Raw genomic sequence first — 25655 nt, 5'->3', positions numbered from 1 at the left:
TGCCACATAATTCCAGTGGCCCAGCATATAACTAAAGCACTTCCATTTACGTTCTTCCTCTATCTGCAGCAGAAAATGAAAATATTGCCATTATTTATAATTGTTTGATAGTATTACATTGGGGTTCCCCCCCTCCCCCTAATCCCCCCCCCCAACCTAGTGTGGAGACCCAGAGATGACCTACATCATATGGGCACGCAGCGCGAAGCAACGAGGCAAAAGAAAAGTAATTGTGCTCCACACTAAGGTAAATGACCAATCATGCAATAATCAATGTAACATGATCAGCCTCCAAGGCGGGAACAAAACAGCCTCAAGGCGGGACAAACAAAGCATTTACCTACAAAATCAAGGGAATTTTGAAGGGCAGGACCAGGAACGAATTAAAGTGATGGACGTGAGATGGTCGTGGTGCAAGCCCACAGATGTTCATTACAACATGTTGAGAGTCAGTGCTTGTGCGTTGCCTACGCTGGACCTAATCTGGTAGTGCCAAATGAGTCTTTAGCCTACATGTCACACTAACGTCTTCAAATAAGATCTTAATAGGAACATGTACCTGATGTCAATTCACTTAACTATTCTCCATGTTACGGCATGCGTCTCAATCCGCGTCCTGGCTATTAATAAGTCTTATAAGTCTTTCTGCATGTAGCCAGCATTACAAAGTGCATCAGTAAACACCCCATTTTAGTTTTTGTTGTGTGCCATGACACTTCTCAGTGAATGCACATTAAGCATGGCTACCAGTGTGTTCACTGACACTAGGTTATGAAAACCTGCTGCTTGTAGGCAACTGAGTTACAAGATTGCCCTGGTGTTCATGAAATAAATAAATTATATGGTTTATCATAAGAACCAAGATAACGCGGATATCTAGTTACAAAAAGTGTTAGCATCAGCGTTGTGATTGTAGGTATTGTTTCCTTTCATCAACCAGGGTCCTCACCTTCATGAAAACATGCAAGAATGCATTATTTCTATCAATTTAAACCATAAACAATTTTATTTCTGGTTCGCCTTGTTCACATCAACTAATTTTAAATCCCCTTTTCCCTAGCTTCTTTTCGCAAAATGTTATAAATTTGCAGGTGCCCATTTTGTCAAAGACATTCAATTACTTCCTCAATTTACAAGAGCAGAATTTTATAATACCTTGTAATGTAATGATCTAGCCCTTTGCATGGCAATGAGATCGAAGATAGATGTGCTGGGTACTTACACCGGGAGATTTATCATGGGCATGGACATGGGTCAAGATTTGATAGGCCTCAACTGCTTCTCAAATATACAAATGTAATAACTAGCACGGCAGAAACAAGAGTGAGCAGTGAATTACAATGTAATTAAGGAGTTGAATGTGAATGCAAGATGTGGCAGTGATGCCACAGATGCCAATAAGGGGGGGGGGGCGACAGATGGGGACAGAATGAAGGGGGGCAGCCATGGTTGACATTTCCACCATACCTTCATGGGTAGGCTAGGGGTCGGGAGTGAGAGAGATGTCCTTCAGCTCGGGGAGACTGAGCCATTCCCCGGCCATGAACACCCAGAATTTGCACAGATAGATTGTCTCCACTGCAGCCTGCGTGATCATATGTATCGTGGGGGTTGGCATGTCACTTTGAAGCGTCAGGGCTGACATGATGACTCAGCTGGCCCAAAAAAAAACAAAAAAAAAACAGAATCCTAAAGAGGAGCCTTCAAAAGCAGGGCAGGAAAAAAAAAAAAAAATGCCCAAATACCTCACTGTATAGGCTGATGACAAAAGAAAATCTTTGAAAAAGGGTTTTTGAATATCAAGGCCATAGATGTTCTCCCTTTCTTGTCAATAAAATCTCACACGCCTTTCATCAGCCATACAACAAGCTATTCACACCCATCTAGCGCCATAAAGCAAACCTGGCTCCCGTGCGATGGGCCCTGCCTCAAGACTAAAGAAGAGACTGCTGGCTGCTGAAGAAAAACTGGAAAGAAAGAGGTGAAAAAAAGAACAAGTAGCGATGAGGGCGTTTGTTTCATGTTCTCGGTGTTTGAATGCTTAGCAATTGGGACCAAGATAACGGGCTGATTTACAGCCCTGTTTCCTGAAACAACATTGCAGCAAAGCTAAGTTGAGAGCAAGAATGCTCTGTAAATGAAAAGGGAAGCTTCACCGAACATTAGCAGGAAGCAATGAAAAAAAAAGAGTGCCCCAAAGAACAGATAAACACAACAAAGTGTAATTATACAGTAGTTGGCCCTGCACCCAAAGAAAAAGAGGAGTAACAAAGAGGCATGATTAACCACTAGCATGACACAAACAAATAAAGGAAATGCCTTTAAGCCCACAAAAGAATTATACTTAAAAGTACACAAGAGGTCATGCACTGAACTCTCGACCTAATAAAGGAGTATTCCTAAAGGCACAAAAAGAGCAATACATTTTATACGACCAGTTCTCAAGACAGAGCAGCAAGTAAGAGAAGAACATTTATAGGCCTCAGTTTGGTTTGTCAGAAAAATGTTCAACAAGTTAACATTAGGAAGACTAAGATGACACAAAAGTATGCTTTTAAATAATTGTTATGTTGCCAACTGCTTTAGCAGTCAGTTGAAGGGGTTGCACCCTGTGAAAAGGATTGGTATATTTCAAGATAAATAGTCCAATCTCAAACAGCATTAGAGAAAATGGAGGCACACCAACAGAAGCATGGTTTATGTTTACTCACCCTTACACCAAAAGGAGCAGAAATGTCTAAAAAGACTTGTGCTTTGCATTATTAAAATCTTCCTAGAAGTGGAGAGACTAAGCTTAATGGAATGATTCACCACTTTCCATTTTTTCTATTTAAGTGCAGAAATCATATAATGCATGGTAAAGACAAACTCTATTAAAACAATTATTTGATACACATATAGAAAAATATACAAATTAGAACATACCCTACATAAAACAATTATGCTAGACAGCTTACATAATAAACTTCATTTCATGATCCATTATCTCTCTCCCTTTCCGGCTGACATTACTCCATCACTCCCCTTAGCAGCTTCAATTTCCGTTCACTATTCAACATCTTATTCGGGAGGGTGAGTGCAGAGTGCATAGAAGTGTTCTCCCGCAATTTTCAGATTTTCTAGGCACACTGTGGAGGTACCCACCCTTCTTGACCAAAGACTTTAGTTCTACAACTACAAGGCTACCTACTGCTACTTCAGCTGTTCTGACAAGCTCCCATTTTTCAGAGGTCCCTTTTCCATTTTTCCTAGGCAAATTGTCACACCCTTCATTCACCCTTTTGTAGACTATTGTTTTCAAAATGTCTGATGTTTTGTTGCATAGCCTGTGAAGTGGATTCAGTTGGAGGTCTGAGAGAGGTGAAGAGAGGCCAATACCTTTGCAACGGAACAATCTTCGCTCTGCATTCCCTCATGGGGGCATAGGGATGAGAGGAGAGAAGGATGCTGTGGCAGTTCTGGAATGAAACCACAATTGTGGTTTTCTTAGGGTTACTCCTGTCATCCTGGGTAGACATCAAGGCTACTTGATGCAAGCTGGAGGGTCTGTCCATGAAAAATGGCTACAAGAGGTTATACTATAGCTGTAGCATGGTCCCCTTCTTATCAGCAAATGTGTCAGACCGCCGGGTGTAATTACAGACTTGTAGTAGCTAAGCACAATTTTGATACCTCACTACATACTCCATCACTACTATGCAAGCTTTCTTTATACCTCAGCTGCTGGAGGCTTGCTTTGTGGCTCTGGTTCACTGCTTTGCATGAAATGGTTGCATTCTGCAGTATGCACTTCACTTTCTAATCAACAGAGAGTTTCCCATGTTTATGGAGGTACAGGAATGTCCACCTGTGAGATTCCCTAAACAGGAGTCATCAAGAAATTTGCACCTGGAATCAGAGACATGGAAACTCTCTTACAACAATGAAAAGCAAAGTAGAATCTGAGGACACAACCCTGAATTTTTCATGAATGCTCTTCAATGACTCTACCAAAACTTGCAAATTAGGTCTGGGCTTAGAGGATTGGACAAACTACCAACTCTGTCCAAAAAAACCACAAAACATGAGTCGATAAAAAACAAAACTGAGCATTTTTCCCCAATGAGCTTTTTGTTTAGTACTTAAAGGTTACAGCAGAAACACTTACACAACATGTCAGACCCCAAGTAAGCATTTCCAGCTACAGCTTCTAGGCTTGCCAAACTTTCTAAGTCTGAAAGTAAGAACTTTCAGCATGGCAAATCACAAACATTTACAAGGCACCCTTCAGGTTGAGGTCTTCCATAGCACAGTGCCTAAATCACAACATACAACATCGTCATTTTTTACATTATTTTGGATATCCCATAGGATAGCATTGAACCCTTTTTTTCATATGCTTCTAAAGGGAAGTTCTAATTTCTTTATAATGTTTTGGGGATTTTTTTCTTAAATTGTTGTCATTTAACTAACATGGTTTGACATTTTAAGTTCTTTACTTCTGAACTGTGGTGCGTTTGCTTAGTTGATGCACTTATAACAATGTCTGGCTAGTTTCTGCACACATACCAAAGGAAGCCATGTTGCTTGGACCAAGTTATCACAGGTGGGCCAAAGATTCCTTAAAGAGACCAGTTTGCTTTTGTAGGAAGGTTTATTTGGGCCTTAGGGCAGATCCATCACAGCTCACATCTAGCCTGTGGTGCCTCTTTACCTTTCATCCATTGATTCGGTATATCAGGAAAATGCAAGGTTAATGATGTGATCATTCATGCAATGTTGACTTTCTGGGCATTCAAAAATATTTCTCACACTTATCGAAACAGCTAAACTTATGTTAGAATAAAACAAATATACGTGGTGGAGAAAGTGCACTGATAATGTCCAATTCCATAAAATGTGTGCATGAAGTGAAAACATTTCATAACAATAATTTTATGAACAAATAAAAAAGAAATCAAATAAATTACCAATAGTTCACTATTGACTCTAAAGTTATATGGAGACATCGCAAAGGGAGATTTAGGGAAACCATCTGTACTCTAGGAATGGATGTGAACCATGTAGGTGTCTAAAGTTTGCAAGCTCACAATTCACTTAATTATATCAGTGAGGTTAGCAACCATAAACCTCTGGGGAAGTGCAGTATGCCTTCTTGCATTTACCACCTTTTGTGATTGCCACCTGTCTGTACCACATTTACCCCCCCAAGGTTTTATTTAGCAGTTTCAGTGCTTACCTCCATTCCTTCGAAGGGAGGTGGGTCCTTTGGTTTTGTGTTTCTCTTCTCTCTTTTTTCTGTGTTAAAAATATGAACATATGATATTAACACAGTGCACAGATGCAAGAAGATGGTACTTAGCAAACAGAACAAAGAAGGTAGAAGCCCACGTTTGTGGTTAGTCTGGTTAATCCGCCTAGCAGAAGAGGTCCAAACAATGATAAAACTGTCCATGACATATGAGGCCAGAGGCTGTCCAAACAAATATGATAAGATATGGGGGAAGTGGGAGGCTGCCGCAGGTCCTTAGATTAAACAAAGTATAGTCACCAATCATATTGTACTGTCTGGGAGTATGGGCTCGGCTGTTGTTAGATGCACGTTGGCATCTTGTTCTATGTATGTACCATTGTATTTACCCTTTTCTTTTCTCTTTGCAAAATAAAAAAAAGTCTTTATCAAAAAAACTGTCCATGATTCCTTGGCATTCCTACTGAAAGTGTACATGCATCTGTGCTCTTATAAACGCACTCATACTAGCTTCTCTGTAGCACATTCACACACAATTTGCCTCCGCTGCAACATTTTCAAAAGAGCAAAAACAGACCTCTTTTGTTGGCTTAATTCAGTGGCCCTTCAAACATGCTCAGTTCTAATTTTCATGCCTTCTATCATTAAACTGAAATCTGTACAGTGTCTAGGAGACAAAACCGTCTACATGAATAATTCCCTCTGGAATGAAAAGAGTGTACATTTCCATTTCCATGAAAATAAAATGTTTTTCAAACAAACTTTCCATTGAACTCTCACATTTCACCAGAAGAATCGTTGTGGAATATACAGGCTTGAAAATTAATTTCAAAGACAAAATACGTGGCCGCGCTGTACTGTGGTGTGCTACAATGTGGAGCAAACTTATGTCACTGCTGCTGGTTTTATTACACATCTTCCACTATATTCCTATTACAGGCAAATTCAATTTTTGACATTTTAATCTGGGCTTGTAATGACCTCCAAATAAATGATTGCTATGTTTTCATTTACTTTTTAAAGTTAACTATTGCTTTTATGTCTGTAAAGAATCTGCAGAAGCCTGCTTGTATCCATGAATGGTGATATCTGTAGGAAAGTGAACTGCCAGTTCCAAAGTCCATTAAACAGAGCCAACAATGCTGCTTTCAATATAGACAGAAAGAAAACGTTACTCACCCTGTAAGCATCTCTTTGCAGTGTGTAGTGCTATTGATTCATATGGTCTGCAATATCCTCCCATCTAGTGTTGTGCTCGGGCATTTGCAAGTTGTTTTTCTTGTAAGACGGTCTTTCGGGTCACAAGATGCAGTGGGACTCCTAAATTAGTTGCCAATGGGCACAGACACCATGCTAGATTGTTTTTCACACAGTGGGTGAGAGTAGTATGGAGTGATGAGTAAATATAGTATGTTGCACATGTACACTGACAAAGGAAGTGAATTAATAAAAGACAACATCTGTGATCAGAGCCATATTCTTCCAGGGAGAAGGGTCATGATTGTGAACCTACAGCACTACACACTACAGATGCTTGTAGGGTAAAATGTTTCATTCGTAGCCTGTTGCTGTAGACACACATGCACTGCATAGACTGTAATACATTAACCCACTACAAGTTATTGCTCTCCTTATAGGGCGGGGAAGTGTTGTCCACAGCCTGAGTAGAAGCTTGCAAGTGTGTTTTATGGTCAATTAGGGATTCTGGTGGGTCACGACCTCCGATGTAGGCTAGGTCATTGGGATAAAGCATCCATTTTTTCTCCACTTGTGAATTTACTACCTTGGCCTTGAAGTGGGTTGCTTTTTGGCCAGTGCTTAGCAGATCTTTATTCACGTCCCTCCAGATCGCAGGCGGCCGAGAGTCAAGCACAGGCCTTAAAAGACACTAATCAGTTCATATCTGCGCAGTACGCCACCCATCGTGAGGACAAGAACATGGACTTAAACTCATCGCAGGGCTGCTCCGGTGCCTCCACCTCCCCCTCCTTATTCAGCCCAGAACTAACTCCGCATACGGCAGACAATATTTTAACCTCGCTTAACACCACTGGCTTTGGGCATACTGCTCCGTCCCCCAGGATCTGATATGTAGGGCAGCGGACCACACAAAAGTGATGGTGACTGGCTTTGCAGTAGGGGGGGGGGGGGGAGCACAACAAGATATAGCACTCCTACACTGCTGTCTTCATCCACCGACCTGCTCGGACTTCCCCCCCGAGATAGCAAATTTGATAATGGATTGTCTTGAAAATAAGTGGATATATACAGACCTTAATCACTTTGGTAAGAACATTGTCAATTGGTTCAGATACATTGATGATATACTGATGATTTGGGAGGAGATCACGAAAGGCTGACACTGTTCCATAAATGGCTTAACCAACGCACATTTGACTTTAAGTTCACAAAGAATTGCAATGCTAAAAAAATTAACTTCTTCGATTTGTGGATCCTATCAAAGGAAGGACATCTAGAAGTTAATTTATACAAAAAAACAACAGATCGTAACACTTTGTTACATTTCTCGAGTGGCCATCTGAGAATTCCAATAGAAAATTTACCTTACGGTCAGTTTCTTCGTATCAGAAGAAACTGTAGTCATAAAGATGATTACTTTGTTAACGCTACTGCCCTGACCAATAAACTCATTAACAGAGGATATCCAAGGAAACTGATTAAAGCTGCGCTAAAAAGAGCATGGTACACACCAAGAGATACATTACTTATCCCCAAACAACGAGCTAAGGAGACCCCTTTAACTTGCGTCATCACTTACAGCCCTAAAGCCAACAAAATAAGGTTAATCATTGACAGGAATTGGAGAATAGTGAAAGATTTAAGCATTGAAAAATCTTTGTTCTCATTTAAGAAAGCACAAAATTTGCGGGACCTTTGGGTGAAAGCAGCATTTCCTATTAAGCGTACAAAAGACTTGCGGGAGATGTTACAGTTACCCTCAGTACAAGGACATTATATTTTTTTTGTTAAATATTTTTATTAACATTTGCCATTTACAGGTTGCATTCTTTACTATATGTACATTTTCAGACATTATTTGTGCTTCTACATCATTATTTTTTTATTTTTTTCCACATGCGTCATTGTCATTTGTTTCCTATATATTCAATGTCTTATTCTGCATTCAGTTTAGTGAGGTGTAGTCATTGATTGGTCCTTACTATTATCCGGCCGGCTTACCTAAACTTAAACATGAACTTAAACTTTCTGGTGCCATTTTCCCAAAAGGCTTTTTATGTGGGTGCGGTTTGGAGCATTGTCCTATTCCATCCTGCTCTTGATTAGTTCTTACCTCTTCTATTGACAAGTTGGGTCATTTACTATTCATTAGTCCCCCAGTTCCTCACATCACTTCTTTATTGCTAATGTGCAGTTTATTGCTTCTTGTGAGTCATATATAGTTTCGTCTCTCTCTCCTTGGTGTGACGGCTCTATCGGTGTGTGTTTCTTGCTATGTCTCACTTCACTTGCCAGTTGCTACTCTGAGCCTTCTGTGTCCCTGCTTTCTTCCATTACTTCGCTTCTCCAATTTGACAATATCTCTTCCCAGGCCTGTGCTATTGGCGTTTGGCGCAACCCTCTTGCTTCCTCGCTCTTCAGGGCCTGTAATTCCGCCCTCGCCCACCTCTCTACATCCCGCCTCCACTCGGTTACTACTGGGGCCTTGCTGGATTTCCAGCCTACTGCTATTAGCCACCTATATAGTGCTAGCGCAGTATCTATGCAACGCTCCTGCACCTTCCCAATTTTGAGGCCTTGTTTCAGGCCTACCAAGCATATTGCCGGGGTCTGTGGTATTGGGCATCCCATCAGCTTCTCTAGGTCGATTGTCACCAGCCCCCATCCAGTTTGGATCTCTGGGCACTGCCATACCATATGGTCTAGATCGGCACTCACCACACCACATCTTGGGCATTCCGCCGGGGTGCCCCCATATATACGGGTTAAGCGCTGTGGAGTGAGATATGTCCTATGAATGTAGTTATACTGGTTATATCTCAAACTGGTATTTCTCGATACTTTCTTTGGGTATGCCAGTATTTTCCTCCACTCCCCGTCCGTGAGGTCTTTTCCGAGTGTTCTTTCCCATTTATCTCTCAATGATCTCAATTGGTCGAGTGTGCCTTCAATTTGTGTTTTGTATAGTTTGGCTAAGGGCCACCCCGCTTTATCACAGGAGGTGTTGAACCTGTTGTCGGACGCTCAGGCGGTGGCGACCCAGGTAATTCAATCTGGGCTGGACACCTCGGATTCGGTGGCCCGAGCTATGGGCACATCCATAGCGACAAGACGGCAGGCCTCGCTGCGATAGTCAGGGTTCTCTCCTGATGCTCAGACTTCTCTCCCGGACCTGCCATTTTGATGGAGACAAACTTTTTGGATCAAAGGCCGACTCTGCTCTAGAACATTTTAAAGAGAGTAGAGCCACGGCGAGGTCATTGGGTCTCCAGGCAGCCACTTGCTCTGCTTTCAGATCTTTTAGGAGGTTTTGGTTGTGGCGCTTCCTTTCATGGCAGGCTCCATGCGGCAGGACAACAATCTGCAGGAACTCTTCCTTACAGATCCTTCAGGGGCAGGGGTAGAGTACGCACTTGAGGTGCCACCCAGAAGCACTCTGCCTCTTCCTCCGGAGGGGTGCAGCAGGGAAAGCAGCCTTAGTCCTCCACCACTCCCTGCTCACACGTCTCCAGTAGGGGGGAGACTTACTCACTTTCTTCACATGTGGGAGTCCATAACATCAGACTCCTGGGTCACCGGCATCGTGGAGAAGGGGTATGCTCTTCCCTTTTGGGAATTTCCTCCTCCCTTCCCTCCCCGACCCTTCTTCTGTTATTGCAACAGGAGGTGATGTCCCTTTTGTCAAAAGGTGCAGTGGAGTTGGTACCAGAGCAGGCGAGGGGTCAGGGCTGCTATTCCAGGTACTTCCTGATCCCCAAAAAGGATGGTCGGTTGAGGCCAATCCTGGACCTGAGGATTTTGAATTGGTTCCTCAAGCAGGAAAAGTTCAAAATGCTGACCCTGTCACAGGTTCTTTTGCCATTGAACGAAGGAGATTGGATGGTGTCTGTCGATTTGCAGGATGCGTACTTCCATATTCCGATCCTCAAGTCGCACAGGAAGTATCTCCGGTTTGTGGTGGGGTCGCAGCACTATCAGTTTGCGGTCCTTCCGTTTGGTCTTACTTCGGCACCTCAAGTCTTTACGAAGGTGATGGCGGTAGTAGCAGCGGAGCTCAGAAGAAAGGGAATAGCAGTATTTCCTTATCTGGACGATTGGTTGATCAAAGCCAAGTCTCCGGAGCTCTTGCAGTGTCACCTGCAGTCGACAACTCAGTTCTTGTTCGACCTGGGATTCTCAGTGAATGTGCCCGAATCTCACCTGGAGCCCTCTCAACGCCTCCTGTACATAGGGGCAGTACTGAACACAACATTGAATCGGGCCTTTCCTCCGCCGCAGCAGATTCAGGACATTCAGGCGTTGATTCCAATGTTTCAAGATAGAGTGGTCGTCCCTGTCCTCAAGGTCCTTCGTCTGCTCGGTTTGTTCGCTTCTTGCATTCTGCAGGTCATGCATGCACGCTGGCACATGAGGGCTCTTCAGTAGTGCGTCCGCAGGCAGTGGTTTCACCACAAAGGAGATCTTGAGGATTCGATAAGGATTTCCAGAGACGCTGCAGCGGATCTTCGATGGTGGGCTGCGGTCGGCAATCTGTCGCAAGGAAGGCCATTCTCTCTGCCTCTGCCAGTGGCCACAGTTGTGACGGATGCTTCCACTCTAGGGTGGGGAGCTCATCTGGGGGACCTGGAGATCAAAGGTTGTTGGTCTCCAGTGGAACAGAGGTTTCACATCAATCTGTTGGAATTGCAGGTGATACGTCTGGCTCTTAAGGCCTTCCTCCCTTCCCTTCACGGTCAGTCGGTTCAGGTCCTGACGAACAACACTACTGCGATGTGGTATATAAACAAGCAGGGAGGAGTGGGGTCGGATCTTCTCTGGGAACCCCTGGGGTGGGGATCGAATGAAGGGAGGAGAGTGAGACTGATTTCCTCGTACTGTACCATTGATGAAGCTGTAACTGCTTAATGTCTGTACGAATTCATGTTCCTGATTTTATTATTGTTGTTTACTGTGTTCTGCTCATTGGTGGAGGAACACATGTACATGCATGTTATTAATGCAATATTTTGGATTACCCTGCATCTGGCAAATTACTGACCAATGACTAATAAAAAGAAATAAAAAAATGAGTTGCATGGACTCATAAAACTATGGAGTTGGGTGGGGGTCGCTCTGGCTCCCAGAAACGTGGACATGCGCAGAGCCAGTGCAGTCACTGGCTCAACTGCGGAACTAAGCCTCGAAAGTTGACGCTTCCTCATCTTGTGGGATGACTTCGAAAGACAGGGTGAAGCCGAAGGCCTCTTTCACATCTTCCTCTTCTTCTTGTGGTGGGTCTTACCCAAGTGGCCCAATGACTTTGAGTGGGACAAAGATTTTGGACTCCACGACCGATCCAGAGGCCTTTCTCTCTACCGTGATCAAGACAGTCGCAGAGTTGCACGCTGAACTACCAGGAGCTTGAGGGACCGCTCCATCTAGGCCTTTGCACAGCACCCAATGCAGGTTTTAACGTCATGGTCGTGCTCGAGCCACCAAAGGCAAACAAGATGTAGGTCCGTATTCAGTCGGTGACATGTACCGCAGGGCTTGAAGTCGACCTTCCTAGATGACATTTCGGCCACACCAGGAGAAAACCCTCTAAAAAAATCTTTGACAAAAGTCAAGAAAAGGTCAGTCAAAAAGTGACTGATGGGGTAACTGTCTCTGGATCTGCTCTGACTGGTGCAGAAAGAAAAGACCTGCCGTCACCGAACTGGGGTGGCATGTATATAGGAACCATGCAGGTCACATGCTGACGAGCCCACGCGGAGTAGTTCAACGCCACCAATCAGCACACAGGTGTACTAGTGAAAAAAAACTTCCAGATCCAGATCGGATCCTCAGGTGTAAGGAAATGCCTCCTTGGCATGGTTACCCCCTAACATTTTGCCATTGCTGATGCTAAGTTTTGATTGAAAGTGTGCTGGGACCCTGCTAACCTGGCCCCAGCACCAGTGTTCTTTCCCTAAACTGTACCTTTGCTTCCACAATTGGCACAGCCCTGGCACTCAGATAAGTCCCTAGTAACTGGTACCCCTGGTACAAGGGCCCTGATGCCAGGGAAGGTCTCTAAGGGCTGCAGCATGTCTTATGCCACCCTGGGGACCCCTCACTCAGCACATGCACACTTCCTCACAACTTGTGTGTGCTGATGGGGAGAAAAAGACTAAGTCGACATGGCACTCCCCTTAGAGTGCCTTGCCAACCTCACACTACCTGTGGCATAGGTAAGTCACCCCTATAGCAGGCCTTACAGCTCTAAGGCCGGGTGCACTATACCACAGGTGAGGGCATATGTGCATGAGCACTGTGCCCCTACAGTGTCTAAGCAAAACCTTAGACATTGTAATTGCAGGGTAGCCATAAGAGTATATGGCCTGGGAGTTTGTGAAACACAAACTCCACAGTTCCATAATGGCTACACTGAAAACTGGGAAGTTTGGTATCAAACGTCTCAGCACAATAAATGCACACTGATGCCAGTGTGCAATTTATTGTGACATACACCCAGAGGGCATCTTAGAGATGTCCCCTGAATACCAACCCAACTTCTAGTGTAGGCTGCCCGGTTTCTGCCAGCTTCCCACATACCAGACATGTTGCTGGTCACATGGGGTTAGTGCTGTACTGGGTGGAGGTGCTTCTCACCTCCCCCTGCAGGAACTGTAACACCTGGCGGTGAGCCATAAACGCTCACCCCTTTTGTGACAGCGCCCCAGGGCATCCCAGCTAGTGGAGATGCAACCCCTCCGACCACTGCCCCCAAATTTGGTGGCAAGGCTGGAGGAGATCATGTGAAAAACAAGGAGGAGTCACCCACCAGTCAGGACAGCCGCTAGGGTGTCCTGATCTGAAGTGAGCCCTGCCTTTAGAAATCCTCCATCTTAGTTTTGGAGGATTCCCCCAATAGGATTAGGGATGTGCCCCCCCCCCCCACAGGGAGGAGGCACAAAGAGGGTGTAGCCACCCTCAAGGACAGTAGCCATTGGCTACTGCCCTCCCAGACCTAAACACACTCTCAAATCTAGTTTTTAGGGGCACCCCAGAACCTAGGAAATGAGATTCCTGCAACCTGAAGAAACAAGAAGGACTGCTGACCTACAAGCCTGCAGAGAAGACGGAACACAACAACTGCTTTGGCCCCAGCCCTATCGGCCTGTCTCCTGACTCGAAAACCTGCAACCAGTGACGCATCCGACAGGGACCAGCAACCTCTGAAGCCTCAGAGGACTGCCCTGGACTAAAGGACCAAGAAACTCCAGTGAGCAGTGGCTCTGCTCAAAACCAGCTACATCCTTGCAACAAAGAAGCAACTTCCAAAGAACTCACGTTTCCCCCCGGAAGTGCAAGACTTCACACTCTGCAACCGACGCACTCGGCTCGAGATCCAGAGAACAAACACCACAGGGAGGACTCCCTGGCGACTGCGACCCTGTGAGTAGCCCGAGACGACCCCCCTGAACCCCCACAGTGACACCTGCAGAGAGGATCCAGAGGCTCCCACTGACCGCGACTGCCTGTAACAAGGGACCCGACACCTGGAACCAGCACTGCACCCACAGCCCCCAGGGCCTGAAGGAACCGAACCTCAGGGCAGGAGTGACCCCCAGGCGACCCTCTGCCTAGCCCAGGTGGTGGCTGTCCCGTGAAGTCCCCCCTGTGCCTGCCTGCACCGCTAGAGTGACCCTCGGTTCCCTCTATTGTTTCCTATCCGAATCCCGACGCCTGCTTTGCACACTGCACCCGGCCGCCCCTGTGCCACTGAGGGTGTGTTTTGTGTGCCTACTTGTGTCCTCCCCAGTGCTCTACAAAACCCCACTAGTCTGCCCCCCAGAGGACGCGGGTACTTACCTGCTGGCAGACTGGAACCAGAGCACCCCTGTTCTCCATAGGCACCTATGTGTTTTGGGCACCTCTTTGGCCTCTGCACCGGACCGGCCTCAGCTGCTGGTGTGGTAACTTTAGGGTTACCTTGAACCCCCAGCGGTGGGCTGCCTATGCCCAGGAACTGAGACCTGTAAGTGTCTTACTTACCTCACAAACTAATCTTTACTTACCTCGCCCAGGAACTGTTGATTTTTGCACTGTGTCCACTATTAAGATAGCTTATTGCCATTTTAACAAAGACTGTATATGATGTTGTTTTTATTCAAAGTTCCTAAAGTATCTAAGTGAAGCACCTTGCATTTAAAGTGTTTACTGTAAATCTTGAACCTGTGGTTCTTAAAATAAAATAAGAAAATATATTTTTCAATATAAAAACCTATTGGCCTGAAGTAAGTCTTTGAGTGTGTGTTCTTCATTTATTGCCTGTGTGTGTACAGCAAATGCTTAACACTACCATCTGATAAGCCTACTGCTTGGCCACACTACCAGAAAATAGAGCATTCGAATTATCTGATTTTGCCACTATCTTACCTCTAAGGAGAACCCTTGGATTCTGCGCACACTATTTCTTACTTTGAAATAGTATATACAGAGCCAACTTCCTACATTGGTGGATCAGCGGTGGGGTCTAAGACTTTGCATTTGTTGGACTACTCAGCCAATACTTGATCACACAACAAAATTCCAAAAATTATCATTAGAAATGGATTTTTGAAATTTTTGCTATTTGTTTAAATGTTTAAAAGTCCTGCAAGGGCCTTGTGTAAGTCCCTGTTAGCATTTCTTTTAGAGTTTAAAAGTTTGTAAAAGTTTGGATTTAAGTTCTAGAAGTAGTTTTTAGATTCTTAAAAAGTTATCCCAACTTTTAGGGAAATAATGTCTAGCACAGAAGAGATGGTAGTGGAACTCAACCTCACCCCTTACCTGCATGTAGGGGATGTCAGAGTTAAGGACTCTCTGTAAACTTAAAAAGATAAAAACTGGATCCAGCCCTACCAAAGTTAAGCGCCAGGAGCTTTTGGCAGAGTTTGCAAAGGACCACCCCTCTGAGGATAACCCTACAGAGGGGGAAGCTAGTGACCAGGAAGATGATTCCCTCCCTCCAGTCCTAGTTAGGGAGGCCAGGGTCCCTCAAACCCTGACTCCACAAGTGATAGTCAGAGATACTGGTTCTTCCACAGGGGAGACCAGTTACTCTGGAAGCATTGAGGGAAGCCTCAATGAAGATGACCTCCTGTTAGCCAGGATGGCCAAAAGATTGGCTTTGGAGAGACATTTCCTAGCCATAGAGAGGGAAAGACAAGAGATGGGTTTAGCTCCCATCAATGGTGGCAGCAACATAAATAGGGTCAGAGAAAGTCCTGACATGCTAAAAATCCCCAAAGGGATTGTAACAAAATAGGAAGATGGTGATGACATCACCAAGTGGTTCACAGCTTTTGAGAGGACTTGCGCAAGCAGAAAAATAAACAAATCTCACTGGGGTGCTCTCCTTTGGGAAATGTTCACTGGAAAGTGTAGGGATATGCTCCTCACACTCTCTGGAAAAGAGGCAGAATCATATGACCTCATGAAGGCTACCCTGATTGAGGGCTTTGGATTCTCAACAGAGGAGTACATGATTAGGTTCAGGGGGGCTCAAAAATCCTCGAGCCAGACCTGGGTTGATTTTGTTGACTTCTCAGTCAAAACACTAGATGGTTGGATTTATGGCAGTGGTGTAAATGATTATGATGGGCTGTATAACTGGTTTATGAAAGAACATCTGTTAAGTAATTGTTTCAATGATAAACTGCATCAGCATCTGGTAGACCTAGGTCCAATTTCTCCCCAAGAATTGGGAAAGAAGGCAGACCACTGGGTCAAGACAAGGGTGACCAAGACTTCCACAGTGGGTGACCAAAAGAAAGGGGTCACAAAGCCTCCCCAGGGTAAGAGTGTTGAGACTTCCAAGAGAAAAAGCAAAGAGTCTTCTACAGGGCCCCAAAAACCTGCACAGGAGGGTGGGTCCAAAGCCTCTTCACAATCCTCATTTGGGTACAAGGGTAAAAAATGTGATCCCAAAAAGGCCTGGTGTCAAAGCTGTAATCATCATGGACACCAAACTGGAGGCAAGCCCTGTCCCAAGAAAGGTTGCACAACAACTACTACTCCAGTTAGCACTGGAATAGCCAGTCTCCAAGAGGGATCAACAGTGTGCCCAGAGCAAATCAGGGTTCACACTGAAGCTACATTAGTCTCAGAGGGTGGGCTGGACCTAGCCGGACTTGCTGCCTGGCCGCCTAACATGGAAAAATACAGGCAGCAGCTCTTAATTAATGGGACTAGAGTAGAAGCCCTGAGGGATTCAGGTGTCAGTGTCACTATGGTGACAGACAAACTGGTTTCCCCAGGACAATACCTGGCTGGACAAACTTATCCAGTCACCAATGCTGACAATCCGACTAAAGTACATCCCATGGCAATGGTAACTTTATAATGGGGAGGGGTCACTGGCCTGAAACAGGTGGTAGTCTCTTCTGCTATACCAGTAGAATATCTGCTTGGAAATGATCTGGAGTCCTCAGCATGGGCTGAGATAGAACTCAAATCCCATGCAGCCATGCTGGGTATCCCTGAACTGGTGTGTGTCAACACAAGGGCACAGTGCAGGGCTCAGGGTGAAAAAGAAGTGTTGGGAGTCTGGAATAATGGCTCAACCTTCCAAGACAAAAGGAAAGAAGACTGGGGAACCAGCTTCAGCACAGAAAAAGAAACAGAACCTCTCTTCCCAGGAAGAAGTTTTATCCCATGAGGGAACTGAGTCCATGGAGCTAGAACCTTACCAGGTTGAGCTCTTGGGCCAAGGGGGACCCTCAAGGAAACTGCTGTGCAAGGGGCAAGAAACTTGTCCCTCTCTTGAAGGCCTAAGACAGCAAGCAGCTGAACAAGAAAAAGGAATTATCAGTGGAACACACAGGGTCTATTGGGAAGATGGGCTCCTTTACACTGAGGCAAGAGATCCCAAACCTGGTGCCACTAGGAGAGTGGTAGTGCCTCAGGAGTTTAGGGAGTTCATTCTGACCTTAGCCCTTGACATTCCCCTTGCTGGGCATTTGAGACAAACCAAGACATGGGAGAGGTTAGTCAACCATTTCTATTGCCCCAATATGTCCCAGAAGGCAAAGGAGTTTTGTACCTCCTGTGTCACCTGTCAAGCCAGTGGTAAGACAGGTGGCCATCCAAAGGCCCCTTTGAAAGAGTGTGAGTGGATATAGTGGGTCCACCTGAACCTCCCACAGCATCAGGGAATCAGTATATCCTAGTAGTAGTGGATCATGCTACTAGGTACCCTGAAGCAATTCCCATTAGGTCCACTACTGCCCCTGCAGTAGCCAAAGCACTCATTGGTATTTTTACCAGAGTGGGATTTCCTAAGGAGGTGGTTTCTGACAGAGGTACCAACTTCATGGCAGCTTACCTAAAACACATGTGGAATGAGTGTGGGGTGACTTACAAATTCACCACACCATACCATCCACAAACCAATGGTCTTGTTAAGAGATTTAACAAGACGTTGAAGGGCATGATCATGGGGCTCCCTGAAAAACTCAAAAGGAGATGGGATGTCCTCTTGACATGCCTGTGTTTCGCCTACAGAGAGGTGCCTCAGAAGGGAGTAGGGTTTTCCCCCTTTGAGCTTCAGTTTGGCCATCTTGTTAGGAGACCACTAGCTCTTGTAAAAGAAGGCTGTGAGAGACCTCTCCATGAGCCTAAACAAGATGTGGTGGACTATGTACAAGGCCTATGTTCAAGGATGGCAGAGTACATGGAAAAGGCAAGCAAAAACCTTGAGGCCAGCCAACAGCTCCAGAAGATGTGGTATGACCAAAAGGCTGATATGGTTGAGTTTCGGCCAGGGCAGAAAGTCTGGGTTCTGGAACCTGTGGCTCCCAGGGCACTTTATGACAAATGGAGTGGCCCTTACCCAGTGCTAGAGAAGAGTCAGGTCACCTACCTGGTGGACCTAGGCACTAGCAGGACCCCCAAGAGGGTGATCCATGTTAACCGCCTCAAACTCTTCCATGACAGGTAGATGTAAACATGTTAATGGTTACAGATGAGGACCAGGAAGCAGAGAGTGAACCTCACCCTGATCTCTTCTCCACCGACCCTAAGGATGGCACAGTAGATGGAGTGATCTATTTAGACACCCTCTCTGGCCAACAGCAGGCTGACTGCAGGCAAGTCCTCCAGCAGTTTTCTGGCTATTTTCCCTAACCCCTGGTCAAACACACCTGTGTACCCATGATGTGGACACAGGAGACAGCATGCCTGTCAAAAACAAAATATTCAGACAGTCTGATCAAGTTAAGGAACGCATCAAAGTGGAAGTCCACAAGATGCTGGAGTTGGGAGTGATTGAGAACTCTGGCAGTCCCTGGGCTAGCCCAGTGGTCTTGGTCCCCAAACCTTACACAAAAGACGGCAAGATACAGATGAGGTTTTGTGTGGACTACAGAAGGCTTAATTCTGTCACCAAGACAGGTGCTCACCCCATTCCAAGTGTAGATGAATGAATTGACAAATTGGGTGCTGCCAAATACTTAAGTACCTTTGACTTAACAGCAGGGTACTGGCAAATAAGAATGGCACCAGGAGCAAAAGAGAAAACAACATTCTCTACACCTGATGGGCACTACCAGTTTACTGTGATGCCCTTTGGCTTAAAGAATGCCCCTGCCACCTTCCAAATGTTGGTGAATCAAGTCCTTGCTGGCTTGGAGTCCTTTAGTGCAGCTTACCTTGATGATATTGCTGTCTTCAGCTCCAGCTGGCAGGATCACCTGGTCCACCTGAAGAAGGTTTTGCAGGCCCTGCAAGCAGCAGGCCTCTCTATGAAGGCATCTAAATTTCAGATAGGGCAGGGTACTGTGGATTACATGGGACACCTTGTAGGTGGAGGCCAAGTTCAGCCACTCCAACCCAAGATCCAGACTATTCTGGACCGGGTAGCTCCAAAACCCCAGACTCAAGTCAGGGCATTCCTTGGCTTGACTGGGTACTATAGGAGGTTTATGAAGGGATATGGATCAATAGTAACACCCCTCACAGAACTTACCTCCAAGAAAATGCCCAAGAAAGTGAACTGGACCGTGGAATGTCAAAAGGCCTTTGACACCCTGAAGCAAGTCATGTGCACAGCACCAGTTTTGAAAACTCCAGATTACTCTAAGCAGTAAATTGTGCAGACAGATGCCTCTGAACATGGGATAGGAGCATTCCTGTCCCAAACAAATGATGATGGCCTTGACCAGCCTGTTGCTTTTATCAGCAGGAGGTTACTCCCCAGGGAGCAGCGTTGGAGTGCCATTGAGAGGGAGGCCTTTGCTGTGGTCTGGTCCCTGAAGAAGTTGAGACCATACCTTTTTGGTACTCACTTCATAGTTCAAACTGACCACAGACCTCTCAGATGGCTCATGCAAATGAAAGGAGAAAAACCCTAAACTGTTGAGGTGGTCCATATCCCTACAGGGAACGGACTTTGTAGTGGAACACAGACCTGGGACTGCCCATGCCAATGCTGATGGCCTTCCCAGGTTCTTCCACTTAGAAAATGAAAACTCTCTTGGGAAAGGTTAGTCTCATCCTCTTTCATTTGGGGGGCGGGGGGGGGGTTGTGTAAGGAAATGCCTCTTTGGCATGGTTGCCAGTGTTCTTTCCCTAAACTGTACCTTTGCTTCCACAATCGGCACAGCCCTGGCACTCAGATAAGTCCCTTGTAACTGGTACGCCTGGTACCAAGGGCCCTGATGCCAGGGAAGGTCTCTAAGGGCTGCAGCATGTCTTATGCCACCCTGGGGACCTCTACGCAGCACATGCACACTGCCTCACAGCTCGTGTGTGCTGATGGGGAGAAATAGACTAAGTTGACATGGCACTCCCCATAGAGTGCCTTGCCAACCTCACACTGCCTGTGGCATAGGTAAGTCACCCCTCTAGCAGGCCTTACAGCTCTAAGGCAGGGTGCACTGTATCACAGGTGAGGGCATATGTGCATGAGCACTGTGCCCCTACAGTGTCTAAGCAAAACCTTAGACATTGTAAGTGCAGGGTAGCCATAAGAGTATATGGTCTGGGAGTTTGTGAAACACGAACTCCACAGTTCCATAATGGCTACACTGAAAAATGAGAAGTTTGGTATCAAACTTATCAGCACAATAAATGCACACTGATGCCAGTGTGCAATTTATTGTAACATACACCCAGAGGGCATCTTAGAGATGCCCCCTGAATACCAACCCGACTTCTAGTGTAGGCTGACCAGTTTCTGCCAGCCTGCCACACACCAGACATGTTGCTGGCCACATGGTGAGAGTGCCTTTGTCACTCTGTGGCCAGGAACAAAGCCTGTAATGGGTGGAGGTGCTTCTCACCTCCCCCTGCAGGAACTTTAACACCTGGTGGTGAGCCTCAAAGGCTCACCCATTTTGTTACAGCGCCCCAGGGCATCCCAGCTAGTGGAGATGCCCGACCCTCCGGCCACTGCCCCCACTTTTGGTGGCAAGGCAGGAGGAGATAATGAGAAAAACAAGGAGGAGTCACCCACCAGTCAGGACAGCCCCTAAGGTGTCCTGAGCTGAGGTGAGCGCTGCCTTTAGATATCCTCCATCTAAGTTTTGGAGGATTCCCCCAATAGGATTAGGGATGTGCCCCCCTCCCCACACAGAGGAGGCACAAAGAGGGTGAAGCCACCCTCAAGGACATTAGCCATTGACTAATGCCCTCCCAGAACTAAACATACCCCTAAATCTAGTATTTAGGGGCACCCCAGGAGCTAGAAAATTAGATTCCTGAAACCTGAAGAAACAAGAAGGACTGCTGACCTACAAGCCTGCAGAGAAGACGGATGACAACAACTGCTTTGGCCCCAGCCCTACTGGCATGTCTCCTGACTCGAAAACCTGCAACCAGCGACGTATCCGACAGGGACCGGCCACCTCTGAAGCCTCAGAGGACTGCCCTGGACTAAAGGACCAAGAAACTCCTATGAGCAGCGGCTCTGCTCAAAAACAGCTACCTCTTTGCAACAAAGAAGCAACTTCCGAAGAACTCACATTTCCCGTCGGAAGCGTGAGACTTCACACTCTGCACCCGACGCCCCCGGCTCGGGATCCAGAGAACAAACACCACAGGGAGGAATCCCTGGCGACTGCGACCCCGTGAGTAACCAGAGACAACCCCCCCCCGAGCCCTCACAGCGACGCCTGCGGAGAGAATCCAGAGGCTCCCCCTGACCGCGACTGCCTGTAGCAAGGGACTCGACGCCTGGAACCAGCACTGCACCCACAGCCCCCAGGACCTGAAGGAACCGAACCTCAGTGCAGGAGTGACCACCAGACGGCCCTCTGCCTAGCCCAGGTGGTGGCTGTCCCGAGAAGCCCCCCCCCCTGTGCCTGCCTGCACTGCTATAGTGACCGCCGGGTCCCTCCATTGTTTCCTATCCGAAACCCGATGCCTGCTTTGCACACTGCACCCAGCCGCCCCTTTGCCGCTGAGGGTGTGGTTTGTGTGCCTACTTGTGTCCCCCCCCAGTGCTCTACAAACCCCCCCTGGTCTGCCCCCCGAAAGACACAGGTACTTACCTGCTGGCAGACTGGAACCAGAGCACCCCTGCTCTCCATAGGCGCCTATGTGTTTTGGGCACCTCTTTGACCTCTGCACCTGACCGGTCCTGAGCTGCTGGTGTGGTAACTTTGGGGTTGTCTTGAACCCCCAACGGTGGGCTACCTATGCCCAGGAACTGAGACTTGTAAGTGTCTTACTTACCTCACAAACTAATCTTTACTTACCTCCCCCAGGAACTGTTGATTTTTGGAATAAGTCAATTTTTAAAATAGCATATTGACATTTTAACAAAGACTGTATATGATATTGCTTTTATTCACATTTCCTAACTTACCTGTGTGAAGTACCTTGCATTTTATGTGTTTACTTCAAATCTTGAACCTGTGGTTCTTAAAATGAACTAAGAAAATATATTTTTCTATATAAAAACTTATTGGCCTGGAGTAAGTCTTTGAGTGTGTGTTCCTCATTTATTGCCTGTGTGTGTACAACAAATGCTTAACACTACCCTCTGTTAAGCCTACTGCTCGACCACACTACCACAAAATAGAGCATTGGAATGAACTATTTGGCCACTATTTTACCTCTAAGGGGACCCCTTGGACTCTGTGCACACTATTTCTTACTTTGAAATAGTACATACAGAGCTAACTTCCTACATCGGGGAAAATTCAAAGGTAAGAAATCTGTAGCTAGAAGTCTCTATCGGATACACTGAAGCAGCAAAAAGGTGTTTTATGCATTTTTTGTCTAGTAGTGTTAAAAGGCCAAAGGTCTTGAACCACCATTTACGGGGACAGGGCTGCCAGGTGAAGGATCTGGCAAATGACCAGGGTCTGTACTTCAAGGTAGCCAGGAATAACCAAAGATTATCATGCACAGTGAGATCTGGAACAGGGATGGTAAGCACAGGGACTGGCTGAGGAACAAGCCCTGCTCTAAGTAAATGATTGGCTTAGGACACTGCCACAAACAAGACACACTAAGGCTAATAAACATCTCCAACAGACCAGACCACCCCCTTGATTAAATAAAGCACAAATCTAGTGCTGCAGCGTTAGTGAAAAGAGCCCATCCAGTGAAGATCAACACAGGAAAGAGAACAAAACCTTAGGAAACTGGTAAATACAGTAGTCCTGTGCAAGAAAGGTTTGACATGAAAGGAGCACCAAGCATTCACAGCAACTACACACGCTAATCGGTGCTGCTAAATACATGTACACAGACACTCACATAAACTCACTGGTCACTGTCCCAAAACGGTGTACCTCACAGTCCCTTTCCCAGCTAGTAGTCACTCTGTGAATCTGGGACAGTAATATTTCTCCAGCGTTTCTGAGAGCCAAGAGGAAGACTAAGAATGGAAATTTGAAAAACATATGGAAAGTGTAGGAAAAAAGACTGAAAACAGAAGGATCCAATAAGTAGCAAGAAGAGCTCTCAAATTCCGGACAATAAGATCACTCACTGGGGATTATTCCTCACATTCTTCTTATAAAACATACAGAATTAGGAGGCTCAGCCCACTTACAATGCGCCCAGGAGGGTTAGAACTCAGTCATGGATTCTCACATCTATGTAATCTACCCTGGGACTAACAGTCACCACAACAATGGCAAAAGAACCACAGTCATTAACTCACTTTCGGATCGTTTTTATGTGAAAGGACAGTGAAAGCATGTGCCTAATCCCTCATCGACATGTTATACACACAAGTCATAAATACACTGTGAAATTATTTTTGACCCTGGGAATGGCAAGGTTTAAGTAATAACTTCTGTATACCCTACTGCTACCTGGGTATGTTTAAGTCACAAGGCTGATAATGGTTTAGAAATATCACAGACAATAGCTTCCTCCAGTACACAGGTGAGTTGCCACTTCTTTGAAGAACTCAATATAAACCCACACCACAGCCTGAACGAGTCCACTGGTCTCATGAATTCCTCCATGACTGTAGGTTAATTCTGCCTACCGAGACTGATGTCTTAGCTGTGGAAGTGCACTTTGATAAGGCAAAGACATTGTTATGGATTCCAGGGTACCAATCATGCTATAGTTGCTAGATTTTCACCTGTGACACCACAGTCTCTTTCTGGCTGCAGGTAACTGAAGTATAATCCAGTTTCCTTTACACACCTGATTTGCACATTTATTATCTTTTGTAAAACAGGAAGATTTTACTAAACTCACTGCCTGTAATTCCCTACCCCTTTTCCTGTTTTACTCTTTCGCTGACCATAGTTGAGGGATTTAGACAAGACAGCCCTTTCGGATAGCCAAATACACCCACTTACTTTCTCCAAGGTGCAAGACTTGTGCTACATCCATCAGAATCCACTCCACGTTTTTTGTTTAGATATGGAAAAAGACTGAGATTAAGGAGAATTGGGAGGTGAGTCAGGCGGTAGAACAGAGTACATAAGTATACATCAAATTAGAGAACCTTTGATAAAGGTGAATTTTAAAGTCATAAGAGGATGGTTTGTAGCTCAAGTGGCTCTCACTAGTTCGTCTGCAGCTCTGCGTCCCTTCACTTTGTTATTTTTTTCCCCTGATCGGTTCACTCAAGGATTTCCTCTTGGTTTCTGAGTTACCTGTCCTGGTTGTTCAAATTGTGCTATGCTTTCACTTCGATATTACAGAGAACCTGTGACTGCTCACTGTTTGCTTTGCTTAAGTGTACTAGGGTTCATCACCAGGATGCAGGATGATGGGTGGATGCAACACCACCACTTCCGCCATGGTGAATGGCAGGGGTGTGGAATTTCTATAGCCCGATGCCCAGGACCCCATCACTTGGGGTCAAGGACGTGTTTTCAGGTTTATTTTGTCCTTAGAATAAACAGACCCAACCCCCTGCAGCACACCTTTTGTCTGCCAGTTTCCAGTACCACATTATGGTGCAAGGAAGGGAATTGTCTGCAGTTGAGGTAATATTTGTGTCCATATGGTAATGCTGTTCAAACTTATAATTATTGTTCTTTAATGCAAAGCTTTTGTTATTAGGGTGAGTGCTCTAAATAAAATGTTGTCAGTTCGTACTGTACAACTGACAGGCATTTCCAGTGAAACAAAAAATAAAAAAGGCATACACACGTTTGCAAAGTTTATCAAAAAGAATGCTCCCTGATTAGATGTAAATATTTGCAGAGCTTAAAAACAAGATTGATGATCCTTTGTGTTCAAAATAAAATGTTCACAAAAATGCAACTAGGAAAAAAAAAGTTTTTCTAAACTACTGTGAAATTTTTGTCACTATTTCTTTGAAGCATCATTTAGTAAAACGTGTTGATGTATGCTAGTATTTCCAAAAAAATATTCATAATTTAAAGTCAGTTTAACCAGTTCCAACAAAATTATGGGGAACATGAAAACAAGCAAGCATCGGCAAAGCCAATAGCATAGACATTGGTGGCCAGTCTTTTGGTTTTGTCAATGCGTGTCTTATTTTGTGAAACTTTGTTATGGGAGCTGCTGGGCACTCACTATTGTAACAAACATTGGCAAAAAGCCAAAATATTTTTGGTCTCAAAAAGCACAGATTGCCATTGTAGTTCCTGGCACTGAACAAAACTACTGTGTGTGCCAATCTGCTCCTTGCAAAATAGCAGATTGTGTTAATTTGCCGTGAAGCCAGCCAATAGATGGATAGCGAGAGAGAGAACTTTAATAAAAACAAAAGGTCTTGGCTAACACCAGACCTAATTAGGGGTCCAATTCTTAAAAGAAAGTCACAAAAGTGCAC

General features: G+C 45.5%; 1 protein-coding gene across 1 annotated transcript in view; it reads right to left on the bottom strand.

The window, feature by feature from the left end:
* The window catches only part of KIFAP3 (kinesin associated protein 3), a 1147560-nt gene that overhangs the window by 997494 nt on the left and 124411 nt on the right, over positions 1-25655 (bottom strand). The window contains exon 4 of the mRNA XM_069231084.1: positions 5219-5277. Coding sequence (XP_069087185.1) covers positions 5219-5277 — 59 coding nt within the window. The remainder of the gene's footprint in view (positions 1-5218; positions 5278-25655) is intronic.

This window comes from Pleurodeles waltl, chromosome 4_2 (assembly GCF_031143425.1).
Source record: "Pleurodeles waltl isolate 20211129_DDA chromosome 4_2, aPleWal1.hap1.20221129, whole genome shotgun sequence".
In the NCBI taxonomy this organism is placed as follows: Eukaryota; Metazoa; Chordata; class Amphibia; order Caudata; family Salamandridae; genus Pleurodeles; species Pleurodeles waltl.
This window is presented reverse-complemented; position numbering and strand designations above follow the sequence as displayed.